Below are 27,779 nucleotides of genomic sequence, written 5' to 3'. Positions count from 1 at the left end.
GCAGTCGATGGCGGTTTTAATCGCAAAGCTTGCTTTTGGGATTTCGTGCGACACCTAGATCGCTTGGATGCCGTCCTCATGACACGCATTAATAATAGTAATATACAGGGTATCAGTTCGGTAGTGTCACGCAAGCGTGATGCACACGTTTATCCACAAATTGGGCATTTCTTCGGCAATGTTCCCGATCGTAAAGGTGGTTTGCCCAGTCCCGATGGCGATAAGGATCGCGATCCTTTGTTGGTTGATCTCTTTGAGCATGGTCACAATTTGGTAAGCGATCTTAAGTCGTTGGACTTGAAACCACAAACCTGCTATCGCAACCAAGATCCAATCAATTTGTATCACAAAGTTGGTCACGGCACATTGGATATGTATGTCATTAGTCCGGCCCGTGACTCGAAAGAAGTGAAAGAGTTCTTATCGAAGTGGCATTCTGGCGATCAGCGTCTCTTTGCTGCACGCGATACTCGCGAATTTAACTTCCCGCTACAAAATTTGGTTTCGATCTGCGCACTGCTGGTATGGCAACCAGCCAATCCAGATGACACCATCACCCGTATACTCTTCCCAGGTAGCACACCTGACTTCAAGATACAAGAGGGTTTGGAAAAACTCAAGCATCTGGAATTCATGAAACACTCTACCTGCACTGCCAAATCGATTGCACCAGCTATACAGACTGTGGTGACCACACGCAAAACTTTCAAATCCGCCATCGGTGCGCCTATTGAGCCACTGAGCGTAACGTCCAAACCTAAATTCGCACCAGTTGCTGCAGCCGCTGTAGCTGTACAGCAAGATAACAAAACTAAAGAGGCCGCAGCTGCCGCGGCTGCTGCACAAGTCATCGAAGAGACCAAAGTCGAGAAAGTAGAGGCTGAGGAGAAAATTATATTGCCAAAGAAGGAAGACTCTGTAGACACTGATGAACCTGCTGCCGAGACTGGCGATGAGGCTGTGCCTGAGCCAGCTGTAGAGGTTGAGAGCAAGGAGGAAGACAAACCAGATGGTGAAACTGCAGAAGAGGACAATAAAGAAAAGGAAGCCGAAACTGAGAAGAAGGTTGAGGTAGTAATCGTAAAACCACAGCCACAAGCTGCACCACAGAAAGAAGAAACACCAACACCAGAAGTAATTAAGCCAAGCAGAGTTGCCAAAGGCAAGGCGGACAAACCACGCGCCGAAGTCAAGCCTGTGATACGTTCACGCATCGATACTAAACCGCCCAAATCTATGGAACGTAAGAGTATTAGAAAGGACTTGGCTGCTGACAAGAAGGCTTCACCAACTGCTACGCCACGTAAAGAACCTGCAGCACCGAAACCTGCCACAGCACGTGACGTAAAACCACGCGTTGTTACACGTGCCACCAAATCAAGTCCCAGTAGCACGCCAGCCAAAAGCGCAAAAGACGCTAACAATCGCAAGGTGCTCGAATCGAAGCAGCAAGCGACACGACAAGTTACCAGCACTTCCACTACTACGACTACACGTCGCGAAATGACGCGCACCACTGCTGCGGAACGCAAAGAATCACGCACACAACAACAGCAAGTTCAACAGCGCAAGCCGATTTCACGACGTCCACGTGGCGCTTCGCCCACGAAACGTGCACCCGGCAGTCCAATTAAATCGGCTAAGCCCAAAGCAGACTTGAAGAAATCACGTCTGGACAAGGGTGGTACCACAGATTCCAGTCTGGTATCAACGCCATCCGCAGACGAAGCCGTTGCTGCTAAAAAGCTGCAGGATCTGACCGCTTCGCAAGAGCTCGATGCTGAAAAGCAACGTGAACTCGACGATCTTAAGGAAGAACAAGAGGTTGTACGTGAAATCGAAGCAGTCTTCAGCCGTGATGAAATGAAACGTCAAAAGCAATTGGCAGCTGAAATGCGTGAAATGTCTAAACAGGATAGCACTACTGAGGCCGAAGAAGAGGAGGAGTATTTGATAATTGAAAAGGAGGAAATCGATCAGTATACCGAGGATTCGATTGTAGAGCAAGAAAGCAGCATGACGAAAGAGGAAGAAATTCAGAAACATCAACGCGATTCGCAAGAGTCGGAGAAGAAACGAAAAAAGAGCGCAGAGGATGAAATCGAAGCCGCTATTGCTAAAGTCGAAGCCGAGGAACGTAAGGCACGGCTCGAAGATGCAGCTGCTGATGAAGCACCTGAAGCACCTGAAGAACCAGAAGCTGCAATAGAGGCGGGCGAGGAACAAGTTGAAGAACCCGAACATAAAATGACTACACCGGAGAAGTCAGAAATCAAAGCCGAAGTACAAGAAATAATCACCACAGCCAAGGATATAGTAACAACACGCACTGAAGAGCAGATGATCAAAGTGGAGGATGAACTCTCTTCACCCACGCCTGAGGACAAAATAAGCAGTGCCAAGAAAACTTCCGACACCAAAGATGAACTTATTGAACAACCTGAAATTATACCTGCCAATTTACAAGAGAGTTTACCTGAAGAAAAGTTCTCGGCAACAATCGAGTCTGGCGCTACTACAGCACCAACGTTGCCCGAGGACGAACGCATACCTCTGGATGAAATCAAGGAAGATTTGATAATCGAAGAGAAATACGTTAAAGAAGAAACCAAAGAAACCGACCAAGCGGTAGGATATGAAGTGGCAGTTGTTGAGCCAATTGCACCTGTTGCAACTGCAGCCGGTATTGTCATTAAGCGCATTGCTGAGCCTACGATTGCTGGTTTAGCTATTGCAGAGCGTGTATTGCCAATGAAGATGACTTTTGAAGCACAACAAAATTTGCTGCGCGATGTTGTTAAAACTCCAGATGAGGTGGCCGATTTGCCTGTACATGAAGAAGCAGACTTGGGTGTCTACGAAAAGGATACACAAGAAAGCGGTAAAATCATCTCGCATAAAGAGGAAATTACAAAGGAAGAGAAAGAAACTGAAGAAAAGGATATATGCGAAGGTAAAGATGCTGACATTGAAGATGAAGTAGAATCAGCACCAGAATTAGAAGACAAGGTCAAAGATGAAAAGGTGCTAGAGAAGCCCGTTTCCCCTCTTGCACAAAAACCAACGCCAACAACAGATGAAATGGCGATATCTCCTGCAGAAAAGAAATCTCCTGCTGAAAAGCTCACTTCTCCTCTAGAAAAAGTAGCTGCAACTACCGATAAACCCGAATCTTCTATTGAGAAAGAAGCGCTGAAAGCAGAAGATGGTTTAACTGAGAAGACTCCTTCACCAGCAGAAAAATCGTTGTCTCCAACTGAAAAGGAGGCACCACAACTTGAGAAAGTAGCCTCAACTGCTGAAAAGCCTGCAACTCCAGTTGAGAAGGAAGCGCTGAAAGCAGAAGATGGTTTAACTGAGAAGACTCCTTCACCAACAGAAAAACCGTTGTCTCCAACTGAAAAGGAGGCCCCACAAGTTGAGAAAGTAACCTCACCTGCTGAAAAGCCTGCATCCCCAGTTGAGAAGGAAGCGCTGAAAGTTGAAGTTGGATTAACTGAGAAGGCTCCTTCACCAGCAGAAAAGTCGGTGTCTCCAACTGAAAAGGAGGCACCACAAGTTGAGAAAGTGACTTCACCTGCTGAAGAGCCTGCATCCCCAGTTGAGAAGGAAGTGCTGAAAGTAGAAGTTGAATTAACTGAGAAGGCTCCTTCACCAGCAGAAAAATCGGCGTCTCCAAGTGAAAAGGAGGCACCACAAGTTGAGAAAGTAACCTCACCTGCTGAAGAGCCTGCATCCCTACTTGAGAAGGAAGCGCTGAAAGCAGAAGATATTTTAACTGAAAAGGCTCCTTCACCAGCAGAAAAACCGTTGCCTCCAACTGAAAAGGAGGCCCCACAAGTAGAGAAAGTAACCTCACCTGCTGAAAAACCTGCATCCCCAGTTGAGAAGGAAGCGCTGAAAGTAGAAGTTGGATTAACTGAGAAGGCTCCTTCACCAGCTGAAAAGTCGGCGTCTCCAACTGAAAAGGAAGCCCCACAACTTGAGAAAGTAGCCTCAACTGCTGAAGAGCCTGCATCCCCATTTGAGAAGAAAGCGTTGAAAGCAGAAGATATTTTAACTGAGAAGGCTCCTTCACCAGCAGAAAAACCGTTGTCTCCAACTGAAAAGGAGGCCCCACAAGTTGAGAAAGTAACCTCACCTGCTGAAAAGCCTGCATCCCCAGTTGAGAAGGAAGCGCTGAAAGTAGAAGTTGGATTAACTGAGAAGGCTCCTTCACCAGCAGAAAAGTCGGTGTCTCCAACTGAAAAGGAGGCACCACAAGTTGAGAAAGTAACCTCACCCGCTGAAGAGCCTGCATCCCCAGTTGAGAAGGAAGCGCTGAAAGTAGAAGTTGGATTAACTGAGAAGGCTCCTTCACCAACAGAAAAACTGTTGTCTCCAACTGAAAAGGAAGCCCCACAAGTTGAGAAAGTAACCTCACCTGCTGAAAAGCCTGCATCCCCAGTTGAGAAGGAAGCGCTGAAAGTAGAAGTTGGATTAACTGAGAAGGCTCCTTCACCAACAGAAAAACTGTTGTCTCCAACTGAAAAGGAAGCCCCACAAGTAGAGAAAGTGACCTCACCTGCTGAAGAGCGTGCATCCCCAGTTGAGAAGGAAGCGCTGAAAGAAGATGGTTTAACTGATTTAACTGAGAAGGCTCCTTCACCAGCAGATAAGTCGGCGTCTCCAACTGAAAAGGAGGCCCCACAAGTTGAGAAAGTAACCTCACCTGCTGAAGAGCCTGCATCCCCAGTTGAGAAGGAAGCGCTGAAAGCAGAAGACGTTTTAATTGAGAAGGCTCCTTCACCAGTAGAAAAATCGTTGACTCCAACTGAAAAGGAGGCCCCAGAAGTTGAGAAAGTAATCTCACCTGCTCAACAGCCTGCATCCCCAGTTGAGAAGGAAGCGATGAAAATAAAAGATGTTTTAACTGAAAAGGCTCCTTCACCAGCAGAAAAATCTGACGCTCCAACAGAAAAGGAAATCCCTCAAGGGGAGAAAGTACCCTCACCAGCTACTTCTCCTATGAAAATAGCAGAAGATATAACAAGTGAAAAGACTCCTTCTCCAGCAATAACATCGGTTTCTATAATAGAGAAAGAAACTAAAGAAGTAGATAAAGTAACTCCTCCAGCAGAAAAGGAAGCATTACCTGAAAAGAAAACGGATATTGTAGCTGACGATCTGAGAGTTGAATCAGAAAAGGATATTACATCGGCAGACAAAGGAACCACTGAAAAAGTTGCTGAAAGCGTACCTTCCCCAGATGATAAACCAACTTCTCCGGTAAAGAAAGACGGTACTCCAACCAATAAGATACCTGAGGAACCAAAGTCCACCATAGAGTTAGAAGTACAAAAGAAAGATATTTCGATCTCTGCTGCAGAAAAACCAGCATCTTCATTAGAGTCTCAGGTGTTGCCCTCATATTTAGAGATATCTGGTGAGAAACCAGTTTCTGATGAAAAAGACATATCTCCTAAAGATAAAGTGTCATCACCGGTTGAAAAAACAACAGTCACAGAAGAGTCAAAGAAATCTACAAGCACACCTGAAGAAAAAGATGGCAGTGAAATTACATCAGAAGACGAACTTCCAGCACACGTACTTGCAGCTATTGATACTACTAAGCCAAAAGACAAGGACGACACAGTTTCAATAGAGAGTCCAGCCACCATCGAAGAGGCTATTGAAGTTGAAATGCAGAAGTCCCAAGCAAGTAGAAAAGCATCTCGGGAAATCCAAGAAAATGAAGTTAAAGTGGGTTCCCGCAAAGCTTCCATAGTGTTAGATGAAAAAGAAGAGAAAGAAGAAAAATCTGTACTTTCTACAAAAGAAAAATCTCCTGCCGAAAGTATCAAAGATGAGAAATCTGTTCCCGCCTCCAAAGAAGCTTCACTGCCGGGTTCAACAGCAGAAAGTATTAAGGATGAAAAATCCCCCTTTGCATCCAAAGAAGTGTCGCGGCCAGCTTCTATTGCAGAAAGTATTCACAGTGAAGCTGACAAATTCGAAGCAGAAACTGTTTCGTCTCCGGTTGATACAGCACCAACGAAAATTGATCCCTCTGAACTTACTTTGGACATAGAAGTTGTAAAACTGGATACCAAACTACCAACATCGTCAAGTCCTGTTGATGTAGCGGAAGGTAAGTTCCCGGAAGTTAAAGACACATTTGTAGAAACAGAAAAAGGACACGCTGAAAGCACTACCATTTGCGGAGCACAGACCATTTCCAGTCCTGTAGATGAAGCGAAAGATTTAATCACAGAGACTACTATTGCTTCGCGTCCGGAAAGTCCTGAAGCTGAAAAATCACCAGTCATCTCCAAAGAACCATCCCGACGACAATCAGGAACTGATGCTCTAAAAGCAGTCCCAAAAGACGAATCACCCGTTGAAAGCATTAAAGACGAAACATCGCCCATCGCTTCAAAGACGGATACAGCTGATGAATCTCTCAAAGATGAAAAGTTATCGGAAGTATTAACAAAAACTGCCCAACCAACTTCCATATTCCATGGTGGAGAAAAAGAACAATTACATCTTGATACAAAGGAAGCGTCACAGCCAGAATCAGCCATAGAGTCTTTGAAAGATGAAAAATCTCCAATCCCATCAGAAGAAGTATCTCGTCCTGAAACTGTTGCAGAGATAGCACATGAAGGCGTAGATCATGTTATTCACTCAGAAACCGTTTCATCGCCAGTGGATAAGGCCCCCACTAAGTTAGATCCTGCAGAACTAAAACTTGATTTAGATACTGTTAAACCAGACACTAAGCTTCCGACATCTTCCAGCCCTGTAGATGTTGCCGATGGTGACTTCCCAGAAGTAAAGAAATCTGTTGAATCTGTTGAATATAAAAAGGCTCCGGCAGAAAAAACAACGGTAGGAGTTATAGGAACTGTATCCAGTCCAGTTGATGAAGCAAAAGAGTTAACTGCAATTATTACTGACGAGATGACACGTGCTGAAAGTCCTGAGGGGGCAAAAACTCCCGCAGTCTCTAAGGAAAGTTCTCGACGACCCTCTGCCGGAGACAAAGACGCATCTGTATCTGCATCGACGGCAGAGAGCACAAAGGACGACAAATCTACGGCTCCTTCTGCAGAACCCTCACGACCAGAATCCATTGCTGAAAGCATTAAAGATGATAAGTCGCCACTCGCATCAAAACCTGCATTGGAAGTAGAGAGTGTAAAGGATGAAAAATCAGCTCCTCCTTCTGTAGAAACCTCACGTCCTGATTCCGTGGCTGAGAGTGTGAAAGAAGAGAAATCGGTACTCGCTTCAAAGCCTGGATCGGCGGTAGAGAGTGAGAAGGATGAAAAATCTGCTGCTCCTTCTGCTGAACCCTCACAACCTGAGTCCCTGGCTGAGAGCATTAAAGATGAAAAGTCACCACTCGCTTCAAAACCTGCATCGTCAGTCGAGAGTGAGAAGGATGAAAAATCGGTTGCTCCTTCAGCTGAGCCCTCTCGTCCTGAATCCGTGGCTGAGAGTATTAAAGACGATAAGTCACCACTAGCATCAAAGCCTGTATCGGCAGTAGAGAGTGAGAAGGATGAAAAATCTGTTGCTCCTTCTGCTGCACCCTCACAACCTGAGTCCCTGGCTGAGAGTATTAAAGATGATAAGTCACCACTCGTTTCAAAACCTGCATCGGCAGTCGAGAGTGAGAAGGATGAAAAATCGGTTGCTCCTTCAGCTGAGCCCTCTCGTCCTGAATCCGTGGCTGAGAGTATTAAAGAAGATAAATCACCACTAGCATCAAAGCCTGTATCGGCAGTAGAGAGTGAGAAGGATGAAAAATCTGTTGCTCCTTCTGCTGAGCCCTCACAACCTGAGTCCCTGGCTGAGAGTATTAAAGATGATAAGTCACCACTCGCTTCAAAACCTGCATCTGCAGTCGAGAGTGAGAAAGATGAAAAATCGGTTGTTCCTTCTGCTGAGCCCTCACGTCCTGAATCCGTCGCTGAGAGTATTAAAGATGATAAGTCACCACTCGCTTCAAAGGCTGCATCGGCTGTCGAGAGTGAGAAGGATGAAAAATCGGTTGCTCCTTCAGCTGAGCCCTCTCGTCCTGAATCCGTGGCTGAGAGTATTAAAGATGGTAAGTCACCACTCGCATCAAAACCTGCATCTGCAGTCGAGAGTGAGAAAGATGAAAAATCGGTTGTTCCTTCTGCTGAGCCCTCACGTCCTGAATCCGTAGCTGAGAGTATTAAAGAAGATAAATCACCACTAGCATCAAAGCCTGTATCGGCAGTAGAGAGTGAGAAGGATGAAAAATCTCAGGTAGCTTCTAAGGAAATATCTCGATCTGAATCACCCAAAGATGAAAAATCCGAATCCATAGAAACCGCACCTGTGGTTAGCAAGAATGAGATTGAAACCGTTTCATCGCCTGTAGATCGAGCGCCAATAAAAATGGAAGATTTACAGCTGGCATTGGACTTGGAAAGTGCAAAGTTAGGTGCCAAACTGCCAACGAAGTCAAGCCCTGTAGATGTAGCGGACGGTCATTTTCCCGAATCCGTAATTGAAACCAGCAAATTATCTGATCTAACAAGTGCTCCAGCAGAAAGTGCTGTGCTGAGTGTTACAGATACAGTTTCAAGTCCTGTTGATGAAGCTAAAGATTTAATTGATATCAGTGAAGTTAGGCAAGCAGTTTCTATAGCGTTTGCTGAAACACTAATTGACCTTGGCAAAGGGCTAATGGAGGCAACCGAAAAACTTAGCGAGGAAAAGAAAGTCATAGAAACTGACTCCAAAACGATCGATATTAGCAAAGTTGTAAAAGAAACGACAGAAGAATCCATAAAAACCAGTTCGGAAGAAGCTATTAAGGATATTGACGGAGAAACTGTTGTCATCGCAAAAGAAACTGACACAAAATGTCATGAAATCAGTGAAAAACTTGAGAGCAAGTTAAAGGTTGCAGTCGAAGAAACAATTGAGATCACAGAAGAAGTTACTAAAGTCAGAGATGAAGCTAGCGCGATAGCTGAAGTGCTAAAAGAAGCAGTAGCTGATGAAGTTAAGTCGGTTGCCGATAAATCGATTGAACTAATTGAAGCTATAAGCGAGATTATTGAAGATAAGGCCGTGACTACAACTGAGGAGATAAGCAGGGCTATAGAAATCACAAAAGAGGCAATTGAAGACAAAACCAAAGATGTTGATGAAAAGATAAGGGGTACAGTTGAAGAAACTTCCATAGCAGTCGGCGAAATAAAAGAAGGGATGACAACAACGATCAAAGAAGACACTTTTAAGGAAGTCGAAGATATTACACATATAGTGGAAGATAAAGCAAAGATTGTACTCGATGAAGCTGCTAAAACTATCGACAAAATAACCGAATCGATAAAAGTTAAAACAGAGAGTGGCTTCGAAGACACCACCATGGCAGTCGCAGAACTTAAAGACACAGTCGAAGATAGAACGACAGCAATAATAGACGAATCTGTGAAAAAAGTTGAAGAAGTAACCAAAGAAATAAAAGAAGAAATGGGGGACAAACTGGAACTTGTTACAGAAAAAGTGGAAGTAACCGCTCAAGAAGCAGTTGAGAAAGTAGAGGAAACTACAAAGACGATTGATACAACCCTTATAAAAACCGGTGAACAACTTGAACATTTGACCAAACATACCACAGGAGAAAGTAAAACAATAGTCGAAGATATAACACAGACGTTTGAGGAAGTATCCAAAAATCTGGAAGACAAAACAAGTATTGTAACTGAAGAAGTCACCAAAAAAGTCGAAGAAGTACAGGCTGTAGCTGAAGAAGTCTCCAAAAAGGTGACTGACGTTCAAGATTTAGCTATTGATAAGGCTAAGGTAGCTCACGAAGAAATCTCAGAAACAGTGACTACACTAACCAAGATAACCGAAGTTGTTCAAACCACAGCAGAAACTGCTAAAGCTGCTACAGAGACTGTAACAGAAAAACTTGCTGACGTTACAGAGGCCGCCGAAGTTCAAATAAAGGCTGTTACAGACGGAATAGACAAACTTATTGAAGACTCTACAGCAGAAGTTACCACAAGTGTTAGCACCACAGTTGAAAACATTAAAACCGATATCTCCACTGGCATAGGTGGATTCCTCAAGGATGTCACGAGTAGCATTTTCGGCACTACAGAGAAAAAACATGAGGAGTTAAAGGAAATCACTGAAGAAATAACAAAAACCGAACAAATTGAACTGGGATCATTACCAGCTACTTCAAAATTACCACTTGAACTGAGCACATTTTCGACCGAATTAAGAGAAACGCATATTACCACAGTAGAATCTCCTGAATTCAAAGTAACACTGACCGACCGCGATGAAACCATACTGCACGATATTAAAGAAGAGGATGAAGAGCACAGGATATCACCTCCCACAACGAAACCACCAATATTCAGTGAACAGCCCCTGCGACCCGTTTCACCACGTGAAGAAGAGGTTGCTAAAATAGTAGCCGACGTTGCGAAAGTTTTGAAATCTGAAAAAGATATAACTGAAATAATTCCCGATTTTGATGAAGAAAAGTTAGTGCAGCGTTTGAAAACACCAGAAGAACAAGAGCAGGAAGCGGTTACGGTACAAAGAATGTTAGTAACCGCCAGCAGCGAAGATGGTGGAGAAGAAATAGACATTTGTCCAAAAGGCAGTATTGTATTTACACCTACCATGGCTCCAGAAACTATACCAGAAAGAGTTTCTCCCATTAAACCACTGGATATAGACTACCACCACTACCCCGAAGATATCGCCGCCGATGAGTCGGAAAAGTCCTCCCCTGAGCTGCGATCGGGCCCAATTTCAATTGAAGAAAAAGATAAAATTGAAGAGTCCGAAAAAGAACTGCGTAAAGAAGCGGCTGTGAAGGCTGCAAAAGTTGAGCGACTTGAACTAGCAGAATCCTCACGCCCAGAATCTGTTGCTAGTACCAAAGATGATATTGAAGAAACTGTAGAATCTCGAAGTGAATCAGTTTTGTCGACTGCTGAAAGCAAGAAAGACGATAAGTCACCAGCAGCTTCTAAGGAACCTTCACGGCCAGAATCTGTTATTAGCACTAAAGACGAGAAGATTGAAGAAACTGCTGAATCCCGACGTGAATCAGTTTTGTCGACTGCCGAGAGTATAAAGGAAGAGACTGTTGAATCTCGACGTGAATCAGTTTTGTCGACTGCTGAAAGCAAGAAAGACGATACGTCACCAGCAGCTTCAAAGGAACCTTCACGGCCAGAATCTGTTATTAGCACTAAAGACGAGAAGATTGAAGAAACTGCTGAATCCCGACGTGAATCAGTTTTGTCGACTGCCGACAGTATAAAGGAAGAGACTGTTGAATCTCCACGTGAATCAGTTTTGTCGACTGCTGAAAGCAAGAAAGACGATAAGTCACCAGCAGCTTCTAAGGAACCTTCACGGCCAGAATCTGTTATTAGCACTAAAGACGAGAAGATTGAAGAAACTGCTGAATGCCGACGTGAATCAGTTTTGTCGACTGCTGAAAGCAAGAAAGACGATAAGTCACCAGCAGCTTCTAAGGAACCTTCACGGCCAGAATCTGTTATTAGCACTAAAGACGAGAAGATTGAAGAAACTGCTGAATCCCGACGTGAATCAGTTTTGTCGACTGCAGAGAGTATAAAGGAAGAGACTGTTGAATCTCGACGTGAATCAGTTTTGTCGACTGCTGAAAGCAAGAAAGACGATACGTCACCAGTAGCTTCTAAGGAACCTTCACGGCCAGAATCTGTTGTTAGCACTAAAGACGAGAAGATTGAAGAAACTGTTGAATCCCGACGTGAATCAGTTTTGTCGACTGCTGAAAGCAAGAAAGACGATAAGTCACCAGCAGCTTCTAAGGAACCTTCACGGCCAGAATCTGTTATTAGCACTAAAGACGAGAAGATTGAAGAAACTGCTGAATCCCGACGTGAATCAGTTTTGTCGACTGCCGAGAGTATAAAGGAAGAGTGTGTTGAATCTCGACGTGAATCAGTTTTGTCGACTGCTGAAAGCAAGAAAGACTATACGTCACCAGTAGCTTCTAAGGAACCTTCACGGCCAGAATCTGATGTTAGCACTAAAGACGAGAAGATTGAAGAAACTGTTGAATCCCGACGTGAATCAGTTTTGTCGACTGCTGAAAGCAAGAAAGACGATAAGTCACCAGAAGCTTCTAAGGAACCTTCACGGCCAGAATCTGTTATTAGCACTAAACACGAGAAGATTGAAGAAACTGCTGAATCGCGACGTGAATCAGTTTTGTCGACTGCCGAGAGTATAAAGAAAGAGACTGTTGAATCTCGACGTGAATCAGTTTTGTCGACTGCTGAAAGCAAGAAAGACGATACGTCACCAGTAGCTTCTAAGGAACCTTCACGGCCAGAATCTGTTGTTAGCACTAAAGACGAGAAGATTGAAGAAACTGCTGAATCCCGACGTGAATCAGTTTTGTCGACTGCCGAGAGTATAAAGGAAGAGACTGTTGAATCTCGACGTGCATCAGTTTTGTCGACTGCTGAAAGCAAGAAAGACGATACGTCACCAGTAGCTTCTAAGGAACCTTCACGGCCAGAATCTGTTGTTAGCACTAAAGACGAGAAGATTGAAGAAACTGTTGAATCCCGACGAGAATCGGTTATGTCGACTGCCGAGAGCAAAAAGGAAGAAACTTTGGAATCTCGACGGGAATCAGTTTTGTCGACTTCCGATAGCAAGAAAGAGGATAAGTCACCAGTAGCTTCTAAGGAACCTTCACGGCCAGAATCTGTTGTTAGCACTAAAGACGAGAAGATTGAAGAAACTGTAGAAACTCGACGTGAATCGGTTTTGTCAACTGCCGAGAGCAAGAAAGACGATAAGTCGCCAGTACCTTCAAAGGAAACTTCACGGCCAGAATCTGTTGTTAGCACTAAAGACGAGAAGATTGAAGAAACTGTAGAATCTCGACGTGAATCAGTTTTGTCGACTGCTGAAAGCAAGAAAGACGATAAGTCACCATTAGCTTCTAAGGAACCTTCGCGCCCAGAATCTGTTGTGAGTAGTAAAGATGAGAAGGAAGAAATTGTAGAATCTCGACGTGAATCAGTTTTGTCGACTGCCGAAAGCAAGAAAGACGATAAGTCACTAGCAGCTTCTAAGGAACCTTCACGGTCAGAATCTGTTGTTAGCACTAAAGACGAGAAGATTGAAGAAACTATAGAATCCCAACGTGAATCGGTTTTGTCGACTGCCGAGAGCAAAAAAGAAGAAACTGTGGAATCTCGACGTGAATCAGTTTTGTCGACTGCCGAAAGCAAGAAAGACGATAAGTCACCAGTAGCTTCTAAGGAACCTTCACGGCCAGAATCTGTTGTTAGCACTAAAGACGAGGAGATTGAAGAAACTTCTGAATCCAGACGAGAATCACTTTTGTCGACTGCTGAGAGCAAAAAGGAAGAAACTGTTGAATCTCGACGTGAATCAGTTTTGTCGACTGCCGAAAGCAAGAAAGACGATAAGTCACCAGTAACTTCTAAGGAACCTTCACGGCCAGAATCTGTTATTAGCACTAAAGACGAGAAGATTGAAGAAACTGCTGAATCCCGACGTGAATCAGTTTTGTCGACTGCTGAAAGCAAGAAAGACGATAAGTCACCAGCAGCTTCTAAGGAACCTTCACGGCCAGAATCTGTTATTAGCACTAAAGACGAGAAGATTGAAGAAACTGCTGAATCCCGACGTGAATCAGTTTTGTCGACTGCCGAGAGTATAAAGGAAGAGACTGTTGAATCTCGACGTGAATCAGTTTTGTCGACTGCTGAAAGCAAGAAAGACGATACGTCACCAGTAGCTTCTAAGGAACCTTCACGGCCAGAATCTGCTGTTAGCACTAAAGACGAGAAGATTGAAGAAACTGTTGAATCCCGACGTGAATCAGTTTTGTCGACTGCCGCAAGCAAGAAAGACGATAAGTCACTAGCAGCTTCTAAGGAACCTTCACGGTCAGAATCTGTTGTTAGCACTAAAGACGACAAGATTGAAGAAACTATAGAATCCCGACGTGAATCAGTTTTGTCGACTGCTGAAAGCAAGAAAGACGATAAGTCACCATTAGCTTCTAAGGAACCTTCACGGCCAGAATCTGTTGTGAGTAGAAAAGATGAGAAGGAAGAAACTGTAGCATCTCATTTGTCGACTGCCGAAAGCAAGAAAGACGACAAGTCACCAGTAGCATGTAAGGAACCTTCACGGCCAGAATCTGTTGTTAGCACTAAAGACGAGGAGATTGAAAAAACTTCTGAATCCAGACGAGAATCAGTTCTGTCGACTGCCGAGAGCAAAAAGGAAGAAACTGTTGAATCTCGACGTGAATCAGTTTTGTCGACTGCCGAAAGCAAGAAAGACCATAAGTCACCAGTAGCTTCTAAGGAACCTTCACGGCCAGAATCTGTTGTTAGCCCTAAAGACGAGAGGATTGAAGAAACTTCTGAATCTCGACGTGAATCAGTTTTGTCGACTGCCGAAAGCAAGAAAGACGATAAGTCACCAGTAGCTTCTAAGGAACCTTCACGGCCAGAATCTGTTGTTAGCACTAAAGACGAGAAGATTGAAGAAACTATAGAATCCCGACGTGAATCAGTTTTGTCGACTGCCGAGAGCAAAAAGGAAGAGACTGTGGAATCCCGAAGTGAATCAGTTTTGTCGACTGCCGAAAGCAAGAAAGATGATAAGTCACCATTAGCTTCTAAGGAACCTTCACGGCCAGAATCTATTGATAGCACTAAAGACGAGAAGATTGAAGAAACTATTGACTCTCTACATGAATCAGATTTGTCGACTGCCGAAAGCAAGAAAGACGATAAGTCACCTGTAGCTTCTAAGGTACCTTCAAGGCCAGAATCTGTTGTTAGTACTAAAGACGAGAAGGTTGAAGAAACTGTAGAATCCCGACGTGAATCAGTTTTGTCGACTGCCGGGAGCAAAAAGGAAGAAACTGTGGAATCTCGACGTGAATCAGTTTTGTCGACTGCCGAAAGCAAGAAAGACAATAAGTCACCAGTAGCTTCTAAGGAACCTTCGCGGCCAGAATCTGGTGTGAGCACTAAAGACGAGAAGATTGAACAAACTATAGAATCCCGACGTGAATCAGTTTTTTCGACTGCCGAGAGCAAAAAGGAAGAAACTGTGGAATCTCGACGTGAATCAGTTTTGTCGACTGCCGAAAGCAAGAAAGACGATAAGTCACCATTAGCTTCTAAGGAACCTTCGCGGCCAGAATCTGTTGTTAGCACTAAAGACGAGAAGATCGAAGAAACTATAGAATCCCGACGTGAATCAGTTTTGTCGACTGCCGAGAGCAAAAAGGAAGAAACTGTGGAATCTCGACGTGAATCAGTTTTGTCGACTGCCGAAAGCAAGAAAGACGTTAAGTCACCATTAGCTTCTAAGGAACCTTCACGGCCAGAATCTGTTGATAGCATTAAAGACGAGAAGATTGAAGAAACTATTGACTCTCTACATGAATCAGATTTGTCGACTGCCGAAAGCAAGAAAGACGATAAGTCACCTGTAGCTTCTAAGAAACCTTCACGACCAGAGTCTGTTGTTAGCACTAAAGACGAGAAGATTGAAGAAACTTCTGAATCCAGACGAGAATCAGTCTTAGCGACTGCCGAAAGTACGAAAGACGATAAGTCACCTGTAGCTTCTAAGGTACCTTCAAGACCAGAATCTGTTGTTAGCGCTATAGACGAGAAGATTGAAGAAACTGTAGAATCCCGACGTGAATCAGTTTTGTCGACAGCCGAAAGCAAGAAAGACGATAAGTCACCATTAGCTTCTAAGGAACCTTCACGACCAGAGTCTGTTGTTAGCACTAAAGACGAGAAGATTGAAGAAACTTCTGAATCCAGACGAGAATCAGTCTTAGCGACTGCCGAAAGTACGAAAGACGATAAGTCACCTGTAGCTTCAAAGGTACCTTCAAGACCAGAATCTGTTGTTAGCACTATAGACGAGAAGATTGAAGAAACTGTAGAATCTCGACGTGAATCAGTTTTGTCGACTGCTGAAAGCAAGAAAGACGATACGTCACCAGTAGCTTCTAAGGAACCTTCACGGCCAGAAGTTATTAAGAGTACGAAAGACGAAAAGATTGAAGAAACTTCTGAATCCCGTCGTGAATCAGTTTTGTCGACTGCCGAGAGCAAAAAGGAAGAGATTGTAGAATCTCGACGTGAATCCCTTTTGTCGACTGCTGAGATCAAGAAAGATGATAAGTCACCATTAGCTTCTAAGGAACCTTCGCGGCCAGAATCTGTTGCGAGCACTAAAGAAGAGACGATTGAAGAAACGGTTGAATCCCGACGTGAATCAGTGTTGTCGACTGCCCAGAGCAAAAAGGAAGAGACTGTGGAATCCCGAAGTGAATCAGTTTTGTCAACTGCCGAGAGCAAAAAGGAAGAAACTGTTGAATTTCGGCGTGAATCATTTTTGTCGACTGACCAGAGCAAAAAGGAAGAGACTGTGGAATCCCGATGTGAATCAGTTTTGTCGACAGCCGAAAGCAAGAAAGACGATAAGTCACCAGTAGCTTCTAAGGAACCTTCACGACCAGAGTCTGTTGTTAGCACTAAAGACGAGAAGATTGAAGAAACTTCTGAATTCAGACGAGAATCAGTCTTAGCGACTGCCGAAAGTACGAAAGACGATAAGCCACCAGCAGCTTCTAAGGAACCTTCAGGACCAGAGTCTGTTGTTAGCACTAAAGACGAGAAGATTGAAGAAACTATAGAATCCCGACGTGAATCAGTTTTGTCGACTGCCGAGAGCAAGAAAGGCGATAAGTCACCATTAGCTTCTAAGGAACCTTCACGGCCAGAATCTGTTGTTAGCATTAAAGACGAGAAGATTGAAGAAACTGTGGAATCCCGATGTGAATCAGTTTTGTCAACTGTCGAAAGCAAGAAAGACGATAAGTCTCCAATAGCCTCCAAAGAACCATCTCGACCAGAATCTGTCGCCAGCACTAAAGGCGAGAAAATTGAGAAGAAGTCACCAGTATCTTCTCGACCGGAATCGTTTGCTAGTACTGACGATGTGAAGATTGAAGAAACTGTTAAATTCCAAAGTGGACCTGCTGACAGAAAAGAAGTGAAAGGTATCCAAGATGAAACCGTTGTTCAGGATATAAGATTAGGAGGAAGAATTACCACCATCTATTCTCAACAGGAAAAGATTAAGGAAAGCAACGAATCTAAGTCCGAAGAAAACCTTACTGCTTCTGAATCTAGTACTGCACATACATCATTAGAAGAAAGGAAAGCTGAAGCACTCACAATTTCTGAATCCATATCAGTAGAGGATGGTGCTGCTAGAGAATCACTTTCCAGTTTTGTTGCAAGCAAAGATGACATTCAAAGCCCCGAATCCAAAATAGTCGAGAAGACTGTGAAAAGTGAAATTCTAACCAAAATGGAAGGGTCCGTGACTCATTTCGAAGAATGTTCATCAGAGTCCATAATTAGGCAAACCAGTGATATGACATCAAAACAGGAAGATGCGTGCACTACTGTTAAAACTGCCATTCACAGTGAGGGTATTGTACTAGACGGTAAAGAAACTCTAAAAGACACAGTGGCTGAGTTTTTGGCTACTGAAAAAATTGTATCAGCTAAGGATAGTTTTGTAAGCGATACAAAGACTACAAAATCTTCCGGAGAAACCTTGGTGAAGACTTCAAAAACCACAACAACACAATCGACAACAGGATCTCGAAGAACATCAGATTTGCTGGCAAGCATGAAGGACAGTTCACGAAGAGAATCCGAGTTCAGCCAAACAAGCGAAGGACGGCACACACACAGCGATCACGAAGACGATGATGAAGATGAGAATCTAATTAGCATGAAGGAGGGACGTTCTAAATCTATAGCCACAATTATGATGACCAGCATTTATAAACCCTCCGAAGACTTTGAGACTTTCGAAAAACTCGAAGAAGAGGAAAGTGAAGAGCATGCTGAGTGTCTGGCAACATCCAAAACGACTGTCACCAAAACAACAACCGCCGTGCACCAAGCAAGTGAACAAGTAAGTGCCGTTGGTTCCGAGGTTAAGTCAAAAACGTCAACAAAATTGGATACCATAATCTTAACACAACCACTTGAGAGTGATCCAAAGACACCACCCACTGCACCAGTTAGTCCTGGCATAAAACACACTACAACTGGCGCCAGCACTGTAACCACCATTACAACAACATTGAGTGAAACTTGCGGCAGCAGCGCAGCTTCAGTAAGCGGCCCACTATCGCCAAGAGATGTTAGCGGTAAGTCGAGCCCCGGTGCACTCACCTCTGAAAGTCAATCATTACCAACACCGTTTGGTCGCGGTTCTCTTACAGATGCGTCCGAAACATCGCCAAAGCCAACATCGCCATTCCCGCGCGTAAGCAAAGAAGAGCTGAAATCAGCCAGCGCCGCCGTCGGTGAAGCCGCCAGTTCCTTTGCGACGCAAGAGTACAGCGAGAGCATGCTGCCAGATTTACATGAGCTGCGCGGCATTGAGAAGACAACTGCGCTTAGTGGGAGCACTGAGAAAATAATCACAACAACTATCACAACAGTGACCAAAGTGATATCCAGCGATGGCAAAGAAATCGTTATGGAAGAAAAGACGGTTACCACTACAGACACCACAGAGCCAGATGGTGAAAAGGTGACTGTGACCACCACACGCACAACCAGCGAGAGTGACAAGAGCGATCACATATTACCCAAAGAGGTGGCGTTGCTGCGCGGCGCATACCGTTCTTCCACACCCGGCAGCGATGATGAGCGCATGACTGGCGCTTACATGAGCGATGATGAGCTGCCCGCATCGCCACGCAGCCTTGCCTCATCACATGGCGCAAGCTATGAACTGCAACGCTCCAGCTCGGGCGTAAGCAAGCGTTCCGACTTCGATGTGGACGATAGCCAAGATGATATACCGCCACAGTATGGCAGCGAAGAGCACTCTTCCGCGCGCGCTGTATCCTCAACAATCAGCTGCCTGCAAAAGATCGCGGATCCAATGAGTACATCATTTTATGGCGCATTGCCAGACAGTTTCGACACCAAACCAACTGCGCCCATACCCATATGTGGCACCACAACGCGTACCATTACCACGCGCACCTATGTCGCCGACTCGCCCGCTAGCCAATCCACAGAGAGCATCGAGAGCACTAGCCAAACCTCAGCCAGCCGTCAAGTAATCAGCGGCGGCACACGCGCCAGCGTTGACAGTGGTGATCACAAATTCCTTGAAGAGGCCGACATGGATTTCGAAAAGGCGCTCGAGGAGCATGTGCAAGTGCGTGGCGCTGATGTTATGTCTTCGGTAACCGCCAAGTATTCGTATTCACCTTCCAAAGCAGAAGAGGTGGAGCATAGTGTGGCCAGCGTTGAAAAGCCAAAATTCCCGTTGGTCGACGTACAGAAGACACGCTTCACCGAAACCGGCACTACTGTTTCCAGCAGCAGCACTCACACCAGCAGTACCGTCGAAAGCGCAACTGAAAGCAAAGATGGCAAGACAACAACTACTACGACCACAACAACAACTAGTAGCGCTGAGGGTGAAGGCGCACAAGATTTCGGCACAGCTGCAACCGAGACAACAACAACCACCATCACGACGTCATCAAGCGCTACCGGAGCACTGCCTAAAGACCCACTAAAGGAATGGGGTAAACCACTAGGACTGCCATCGCCAGCACCGCTGCCCGTTGAGGGTGATGTGCGCACCACACCGAAAAAGGAGCGTCGCTTAGTGGCCACTAAGACGCGTCTAAACAACGAAAAGAATCTACGCAAACGTTCCGAGTCGCCTAATAAGGCCAAGAAGCCGGCACCCGTTTACGTTGATCTCACCTATGTACCACACAATGGCAATTCATACTACTCGCACGTAGAGTTCTTCAAGCGTGTACGTGCGCGCTACTATGTCTTCTCGGGCACCGAACCCAGTCGTCAAGTGTACGATGCGCTGTTGGAGGCTAAGCAAACATGGGAGGACAAGGACTTGGGTAAGTTCAATTTGCTGGTTGTAAACGTTAATTGTTAGTCTAAATAATGTTTTCCCACCCCCCCCCCCCCCCCACTAACAGAGGTCACCATAATACCCACATACGATACCGATGTGCTCGGCTATTGGGTTGCTGAGAATGAGGAGCTTTTGGCCAAATATCGTATTGATTTATCGCCTTCAGCATCGCGTTGCACAATCAACTTGCAAGATCACGAGACATCGTGCGCCGCCTATCGCTTGGAGTTCTAGGCCACGGGGATGTTCATTTCGTTCGCCGACGCCGAAAATCTCATACAACTTTACAACTAAAAGCTTAACTCTACTAAATACTTTAAGTACTAAAACATAAGAACAAACTAAAAGATTAAATTAAAAACGAAAAATCAAAACAAACTAAAATGGCAATGAAGCTTTTGACCGAACATCAATCGTGAAGCTTTTTATGGAAACCACACAAAATTTTCATAAACTAACTAGCAAACAATAACAACACATGAAAGCTTTCTTGGCTAAAACTTGCATGTAGATGCGTTAGGTGTGCGTACCTAAGCAGCCACTGCAAAATACAATAGCTAGCGAAAGCTTTCACGCTTCAAAAGCCCACAACTCAACGTTGCAACACAAGCGCTAATACAAAAGCTTGACATACCTATCGAAGAACATAAAATCAAATACATATAACTGTGAAAGTGAAATGAGTGAAAGCTTAACAGAGCTTTGCGCTATTACAAGTACACAGCTTTGTAGCAGCTTTTGCGCAATTTTGGTGTAATGAAAGTTATTAGCATAGCAAGGCATGAGCATAATTATGGCGGAGTTTTTGGTGTACTACACGAGATTTTGTAATTGGAAGAAATTTAGTGTAGCGCCATTTTGTTTATTGATGCCGCACATTTTTATGCGAACTGTCCGCAGGCAATATAACAGAAAAAAGCCACTAGCAGTGCAATTGTATTTCTTGAAAATTAAAGAAGTAATTAAATGCATATTTGTTGAAGATATTTAATTACATAAAAGTCAAATATACAGACATATGCACTGCATCATGCATATAAAGAAGTAAATGAAGAAAAAAATATATTGAGATATTATAAACCGTGGTAAAAACAAAGAAATAAAATAAAATATAAGAAGATACAGAAAAAAGCTTAAAACACCTATAAAAGCGAAAGTTGAAGAAGATGAAGAGACAAAAAATATATTAAAAGAGTGGAAAGTAAATCAAAGGATAAATAAACAAGTTTTGAACTAAAAGAATATAATTTAGAAATCAGAAGTTTAAAAAAATACAAATAAAAATTTAAAAAAATATATATAAAACATAAAGAATTTTAAAATATATAAATAGTATAATGAAATAAGATAAAATAAAATAAAATAAAATGAAATAAAATAAAATAAAATAAAATAAATAAAATAAAATAAAATAAAATAAAATAAAATAAAATAAAATAAAATAAATAAAATAAAATAAAATAAAATAAAATAAAATAAAATAAAATAAAATAAAATAAAATAAAATAAAATAAAATAAAATAAAATAAAATAAAATAAAATAAAATAAAATAAAATAAAATAAAATAAAATAAAATAAAATAAAATAAAATAAAATAAAATAAAATAAAATAAAATAAAATAAAATAAAATAAAATAAAATAAAATAAAATAAAATAAAATAAAATAAAATAAAATAAAATAAAATAAAATAAAATAAAATAAAATAAAATAAAATAAAATAAAATAAAATAAAATAAAATAAAATAAAATAAAATAAAATAAAATAAAATAAAATGAAATGAAATTAAATAAAATAAAATAAAATAAAATAAAATAAAATAAAATAAAATAAAATAAAATAAAATAAAACAAAATACAATAAAATAAAATAAAATGAAATGAAATGAAATGAAATAAAATAACATAAAATAAAATAAAATAAAATAAAATAAAATAAAATAAAAAATAGATTATGATTGATAGAATATAAAAAATTACCAACAATTTAAAAATATAATAATGCATAAAGCATAAAAAGTAAGATTTAATAAAAAAATGTATTAATATTACATCAAACATTTAATAAGAAATAATAGAAGAGGAAAGGAAATAGTTTTTAAAGAGAACAGCTAACAAAAACTAAATAACAGCTATTTTTCTATTCAGAGAAAAATACAAATAAGTAAATTTTTTAAATTTTAATTTTTATATTTTTTTAGCTATTTATTTCCATTATTTTTCAAATTTTTTTACATAAACTACATTTTAACTAAAATTTTCATTAAATTATACATATTTAATACGGCCAAAAGTAAAGATACATTGAATTTTATTAAGAAAAGCACAAAGCTTGCGAAAGTTATTAATTGAAAGTAAAAGCTGTACTACTGAGCTTAAAAAGCTCGCAAAAGCTGTAAAGCTTACAAGAAAAGTATTAGAGGAGCAAAACACTTATTATAATTTTTAAGTTTATTGATCTTTTTAATTTTAATAACTTTTAAGTAATGATTTTTTGACAAAACAAAATTAAAGAAAATACTGTTGTAAAAAAATGCAAAATTAATAAATGAAAGAAATAAAATTGAAAAGTTGAATTTACTTAAAAATACAAATAATAACAAAAATAATTAATAAATATTATATATTAAGAAATATACAAATAATAAAAGAAATGTTTATAATTGAAAAAATATTCATAATAAAAAATCTTTATAATAATAACTAAAAATATAAAGATAATAATAAATTATATATAATTATTATATATAAATAATAATAAAAGATAAACAATAAAACAAAAATATTTATTATAAACAAAATCTCTATAGTATAACATTCAAAAAATTCCAAACAAAAAAAAAACAAATGAAATGTAAAAGGCAAAACCAAATTACAGATATCAAAGAAAGTATACAAAACAAAGTTACAACAAAGAAAACAAATAATAAGAAAATATTTAAATGTGCCTCCTAAGAAGCAGAGAAATATTGAAATATATATAATACAAATATTATTCACTTACACAGACATACGTACTTAATAAACAAGCAAACAAAAGAACGACTACTGAATAAGAACAAGAAGAATAAAGAAAATATATGTCATATATTAAATATGTAGTCTACATATATATGTACATATATAGTGGCATGTTGTTGTAAATGAATTGTTAAAACAACAACACACTAAATGAAGCATCAAGCTAAATGTGTACTTATTTATGTATGTATATGTTAAATGCGAGAAAATCGCCTAAAACAACTTAATGTTAAGTGAAAAACAAAAGCTAAATCCAGCTGAAATATTTATGAAATTAAGCAGCAAAAACGCTAAGCATTTAAATTATTTTGCAAAATTATAAGCAAATCAAAAAAGAAAGCATTATATAAATAAAATATACACACAATTATTATATGCTAAATATACAAAAAAAAAAAAACAAAAAAACATAACTTGGTTTATTCATATTAAAGCGAAGCTATTGACAGTTATATTGTACCACACAAGCAGTTTAAATTATAAACGAAACTTACTTTGAATAACGAATTGAGCGGTAAATAGAAGAGCTTTTATGAAAGCGCATGCGTGGGAAATATGCGTACAATTAGTTGGCGCTTGTAAAGTTCGGTGAAAGCTTTTCAAAAGCTATAAGGTCAGGTCATTTCTATAGCTAGCTGAGGCACTAGCGCTAAGCGAAAGTTAAATTTTACTAGTTTATGCTGGAATAGTTCTGTAAACGCTTGAGCTTTTATATTGAAGAGGTTTAGAGTAGAAAGGTCCGAACAAGTCGAATGTAACCAGGGAATTGACGGAAAACAATATAAGCAAAGCTTATGTGAAAGCTCTTGAAAGCATATTTGAATAATTTTAAAGCTTTAAGGTATATAAGATGTAAGCGTCAAAGGATGAGTGCAATAGAAAGTGAAATTAAAGCGAAGTTAAATGAGAGCTTTTGCAAAACTTCATGTGGTTGAAAAAGATCAAATAATTTTTCCGATTGAAAATTTATCTTAGAAACATAAAGTTTCTACAAGGAAATAGTCTGGGAAATATTAATATAACATGAAAGCTTTCTAAGTAAAGTAGTAAACAAATAGTAGCTGAGTTAACAGTGAAAGCTCACACAAAATCGGGAAACTTAATTCCATGAAAGTCTTGAGATGCAGATGAGCTTTATTAGGCCAAATCTCTGAACGACTTTAGTAAGGGGTTCAAATAACTTTGTTATCTATTTCGAAAACTATTCAAGGCGGTGCTTTTAAATTCTGCTGTACTTTTATTTTAATGAAAGCTGAATAAAATTGAAACTGAAATTTGAATATCAAATCACCGAGCTGTAACAGGTTTAGTGTAGAATCATAAAAATTAATTAACATAGGAGAATTAATTTGGACCGTTCAGTGAAAGCTTCATACATGCGCTAATGAGTAAAACAATTGTGGTAGATCTTCTATTTAAACCTTACAAGTACTAAAAATTTAACGTTTACCAAAGCTTATGAAAGTTTTATAAAAGCTCAGCGGAAAGCTTTCACTTCAATCAAAGCTAAAAAAAATGGAGAAAGCTTTCACTTCCACCGCAACGAAGTTAAACAGAAGTTTCAAAATTCATAGATTGACTTGAAAGCTTTAATTAATTTAACTAACAAAATTCCAGAGCTTTCAAAATACTAATCACATTGAATCGATGGAAAAAATCGGAGGAGCTTTCACTTCCACCGCAACGAAATTAAAAAAAAAAGATTTCAAATTTCATAGATCGACTTAAAAGCTTTTATGATGATATTTTGCAATGCTACAGCTTTCGTGGCAGCTTGTTATATTTCTTTATATATTTCTTATTTTCATGGGTATGTCAAGTATTTAACTAAATATGGCAGTGCAGTGTTAATGACAGACTTGTTGTTGTTGTTGTTGAGTTGTAGGGCAGCTAAATGTATACAAATACATACATACAATTAGGTTATAGAAAGCGATTGAGTAAACAATAAGGAGTAGGTATGCAAAAATAAATATAATAAAATTTTAATAAATAATATAAAATATGAAAGCAGGGAAATGTGAGGGGAGTGCATAAATTTTAAAGGATTTGATGAAGAAAGTGAGTGAAGATTTAAGGGAGGTTGCTAATAAAGGGGTTAGGTAAAAGTACTGTGCTGAATAACGGTTAAATGCAGTAGTTGGAGTAAAGAAACTGAACAGAGTGGTTGGGATATGATTTGAAGAATGAAAATGTTTTATTTTTTTAAACAAATAAATGATGACAACTTTTTTAATTTTTCATAATAGTACTAGAATAACAAATTGCAGTGAAAAATAGTGAAGGAAATCAATAAAAACGTACACCACTAATTAGCGTTAAGGCAGTAAACATAGGCAAATAAAACCGTGAGGGCGAAATATTCAAATAAATCAATAAAATACACGTACACACAGATGGCGCTGCTAAACAATAACAATAAAAACGAAAGATATAAACTTGACTCACATGGTAAACAAATAACTTTAAAAATTAACAATTTTAATAAAATAAAACGAAATTATAAAATGCACAGCATACTTTTAGGCGTACACACAGAGCTTTTGAGCTGCGCAGCTTTAAAGCTTTCACTAATTTATTATTATTATTATTTTCTGATGCAATTCGTAGCAGTTATTATTGCGACAGCATAAAAAACAACAAATAAATTTTAAATGTGGCACTTCTGTTTTCTACACATGCAACAAATACATATAAAGTACATAAAAATGCATACGTTTGAAAAGCATGCTACCAAGTACGTAAAGTTGACAACAAATTAATAGTTAGCCGTTAAAAGCTGGCCGTGAGACCGTCCAGGATATTTTCTTTGTGCATACACATATACTTACAAATATTCGTAGCATACTTTTTGGATAATTAGCATGCAGCTAATGCAATAAGTTGAAAAATGCGACGTTTAAGCAGCAAAATAAGCAAATATGTGATAAAAATTAATTTTTCACACACACATACACAGGCGAGTAACGAACTACAAACGAAAGAATTTTTTGCAATTTTTTTTAAAAGCGAGTGATTATAAATTTGAGTGGCAGGGATGCATGACAACTGGTAGTAATACAGCAATGAATTCAATTACAATGTTTGCGATTTAAAGTTAAAATTTGATTAAAAACAAAATATTATATAAAAAAAATTAATAAAAAAAAAATTATTTAAAAAAAAATTATTTAAAAAAAATATTAAAAAAAATTTATTTCAAAAATTTTTAATTTTTTTTCTTTTTCAATTTTTTTTCAATTTTTTGAATATTTTTTTATACAATATTTTTACTTTGCCATCTTTTGTTTTTAAAATTATTTTACGAAATTGTCTCCATTAAGCTTTCGAGCGCTGTCGCCGAGTATAAATCATGCTTAATGTTGCAGATTTTAGTTGGAAAGCGTACAATTATTTAAAGTAGCCAAAATTTTGCAAAAAAAAAAATAAAATAATAAAAATATATCAAAAATAAGCTTTTTACAATTAATTATATGCATCTTTAAATGTTATAAAAAAGCGTAATAGCAGCAGAAATACAAGGTAGCATTAGCAAATAATATATATGCAACTATTTTTTTTTTCAATTTATAGCAAGTTGTAGCGACACATCTGTGGTAAGAAAAAAATATATAAAAACCAAATAGATTTATTGCTGTTACTCCATATAAAAGCAGTTTATTAAGTAAATAATAATGTTTCTAATAATAGGATAGCATAAATTTAAAGAAAACACAAAAACTTAACTCACAAGAAAACTGAAAATATATAAACCATAATGTAATTACAATGAAAAAGTGCAAGCAGACTTAAATTATTTAAAATATTTATCTTTGCGAAAATGAAACCTCTCAGACACATTTACTAAACAACTTTAAATGGCAGAAAAATATATAATTTAAAACAATAAAATATTTTAAATACTAAGCTTTCATACAAAGCAAAGCTTCCACCAAAAATATGAAAGCTCTCTTGAAGCACCAAGCAAAGCTTTCACATACATTTATAAAAAACGTCAATGCCTACATATTTAAAATGTAATAAAAAATGAGAACATCATACATGTGGAGCTTTCATTTAAAACGAATTCTTTATAAAATATTTTAAAGGATTGAAAATTTGTTTTAAAATAAAATATGTTTACCAAAATCCGGCGATCATTTTCATAGTGATCATTTGGAAATAAACGGGTGCTGAAATTCGAAGCTTTCACTTATTAAATGCTCTCAAATTAGGAGAAAATCGAAGGAATAAATATCTCAGTTTATTGTGAAAGCTCTATAAAAAAAAATTCTGAATTTCACTTTTCCAAATATGTAATACAATTAAAATGGTTAATGTAAACGGTCCTAGCTTGCACTTTCTGATGAAAACAAGAAATAAAATATATACACAAGGAAACACACAAATAATTATTAAAGAAATGTCTTAAAAAGCAGTCACTTAAAAAAATATAATGAAATATTTACGAAAATCACATTCAAATGAATTTAACGTCTAATCAAAATATTTAATGAATTTAAATGAAACCCTCTGTCAGGCACATAAATGAATTTAAATAAAAGTAATTTATTGAGATTTCTTTAAATTTAATTATAACTAAATAACCTGGAATTTATTTTTTAATTTTGCTTGTGAAAGCTTTAATGGAATATTTTTTTTTTATTTTTTAGTGAAAGTATTTTTATAAATTTAAGTATTTTTAT

At 39.3% G+C, this 27,779-nt stretch overlaps 1 protein-coding gene across 4 annotated transcripts in view; it reads left to right on the top strand.

The window, feature by feature from the left end:
- Positions 1–21,416, top strand: part of LOC105218772 (microtubule-associated protein futsch) — a 218,429-nt gene extending 197,013 nt beyond the window's left edge. For 3 of the 4 annotated variants that reach the window (XM_054231027.1, XM_054231028.1, XM_054231026.1), the window contains exons 7-8: positions 5–20,056; positions 20,138–21,416. In XM_054231027.1, the coding sequence (XP_054087002.1) occupies positions 5–20,056; positions 20,138–20,307 (20,222 nt within the window). In that variant the 3' untranslated portion in view covers positions 20,308–21,416. The remainder of the gene's footprint in view (positions 1–4; positions 20,057–20,137) is intronic. The other variant, XM_054231029.1, reaches the window with a different exon arrangement.
- The last annotated feature ends 6,363 nt before the right edge of the window (positions 21,417–27,779 follow it).

The sequence above is a fragment of the Zeugodacus cucurbitae genome, chromosome 5 (assembly GCF_028554725.1).
Source record: "Zeugodacus cucurbitae isolate PBARC_wt_2022May chromosome 5, idZeuCucr1.2, whole genome shotgun sequence".
Lineage (NCBI taxonomy): Eukaryota > Metazoa > Arthropoda > Insecta > Diptera > Tephritidae > Zeugodacus > Zeugodacus cucurbitae.
The sequence above is the reverse complement of the archived record's forward strand: the minus strand, read 5'-3'. Positions and strand labels throughout refer to the sequence as shown.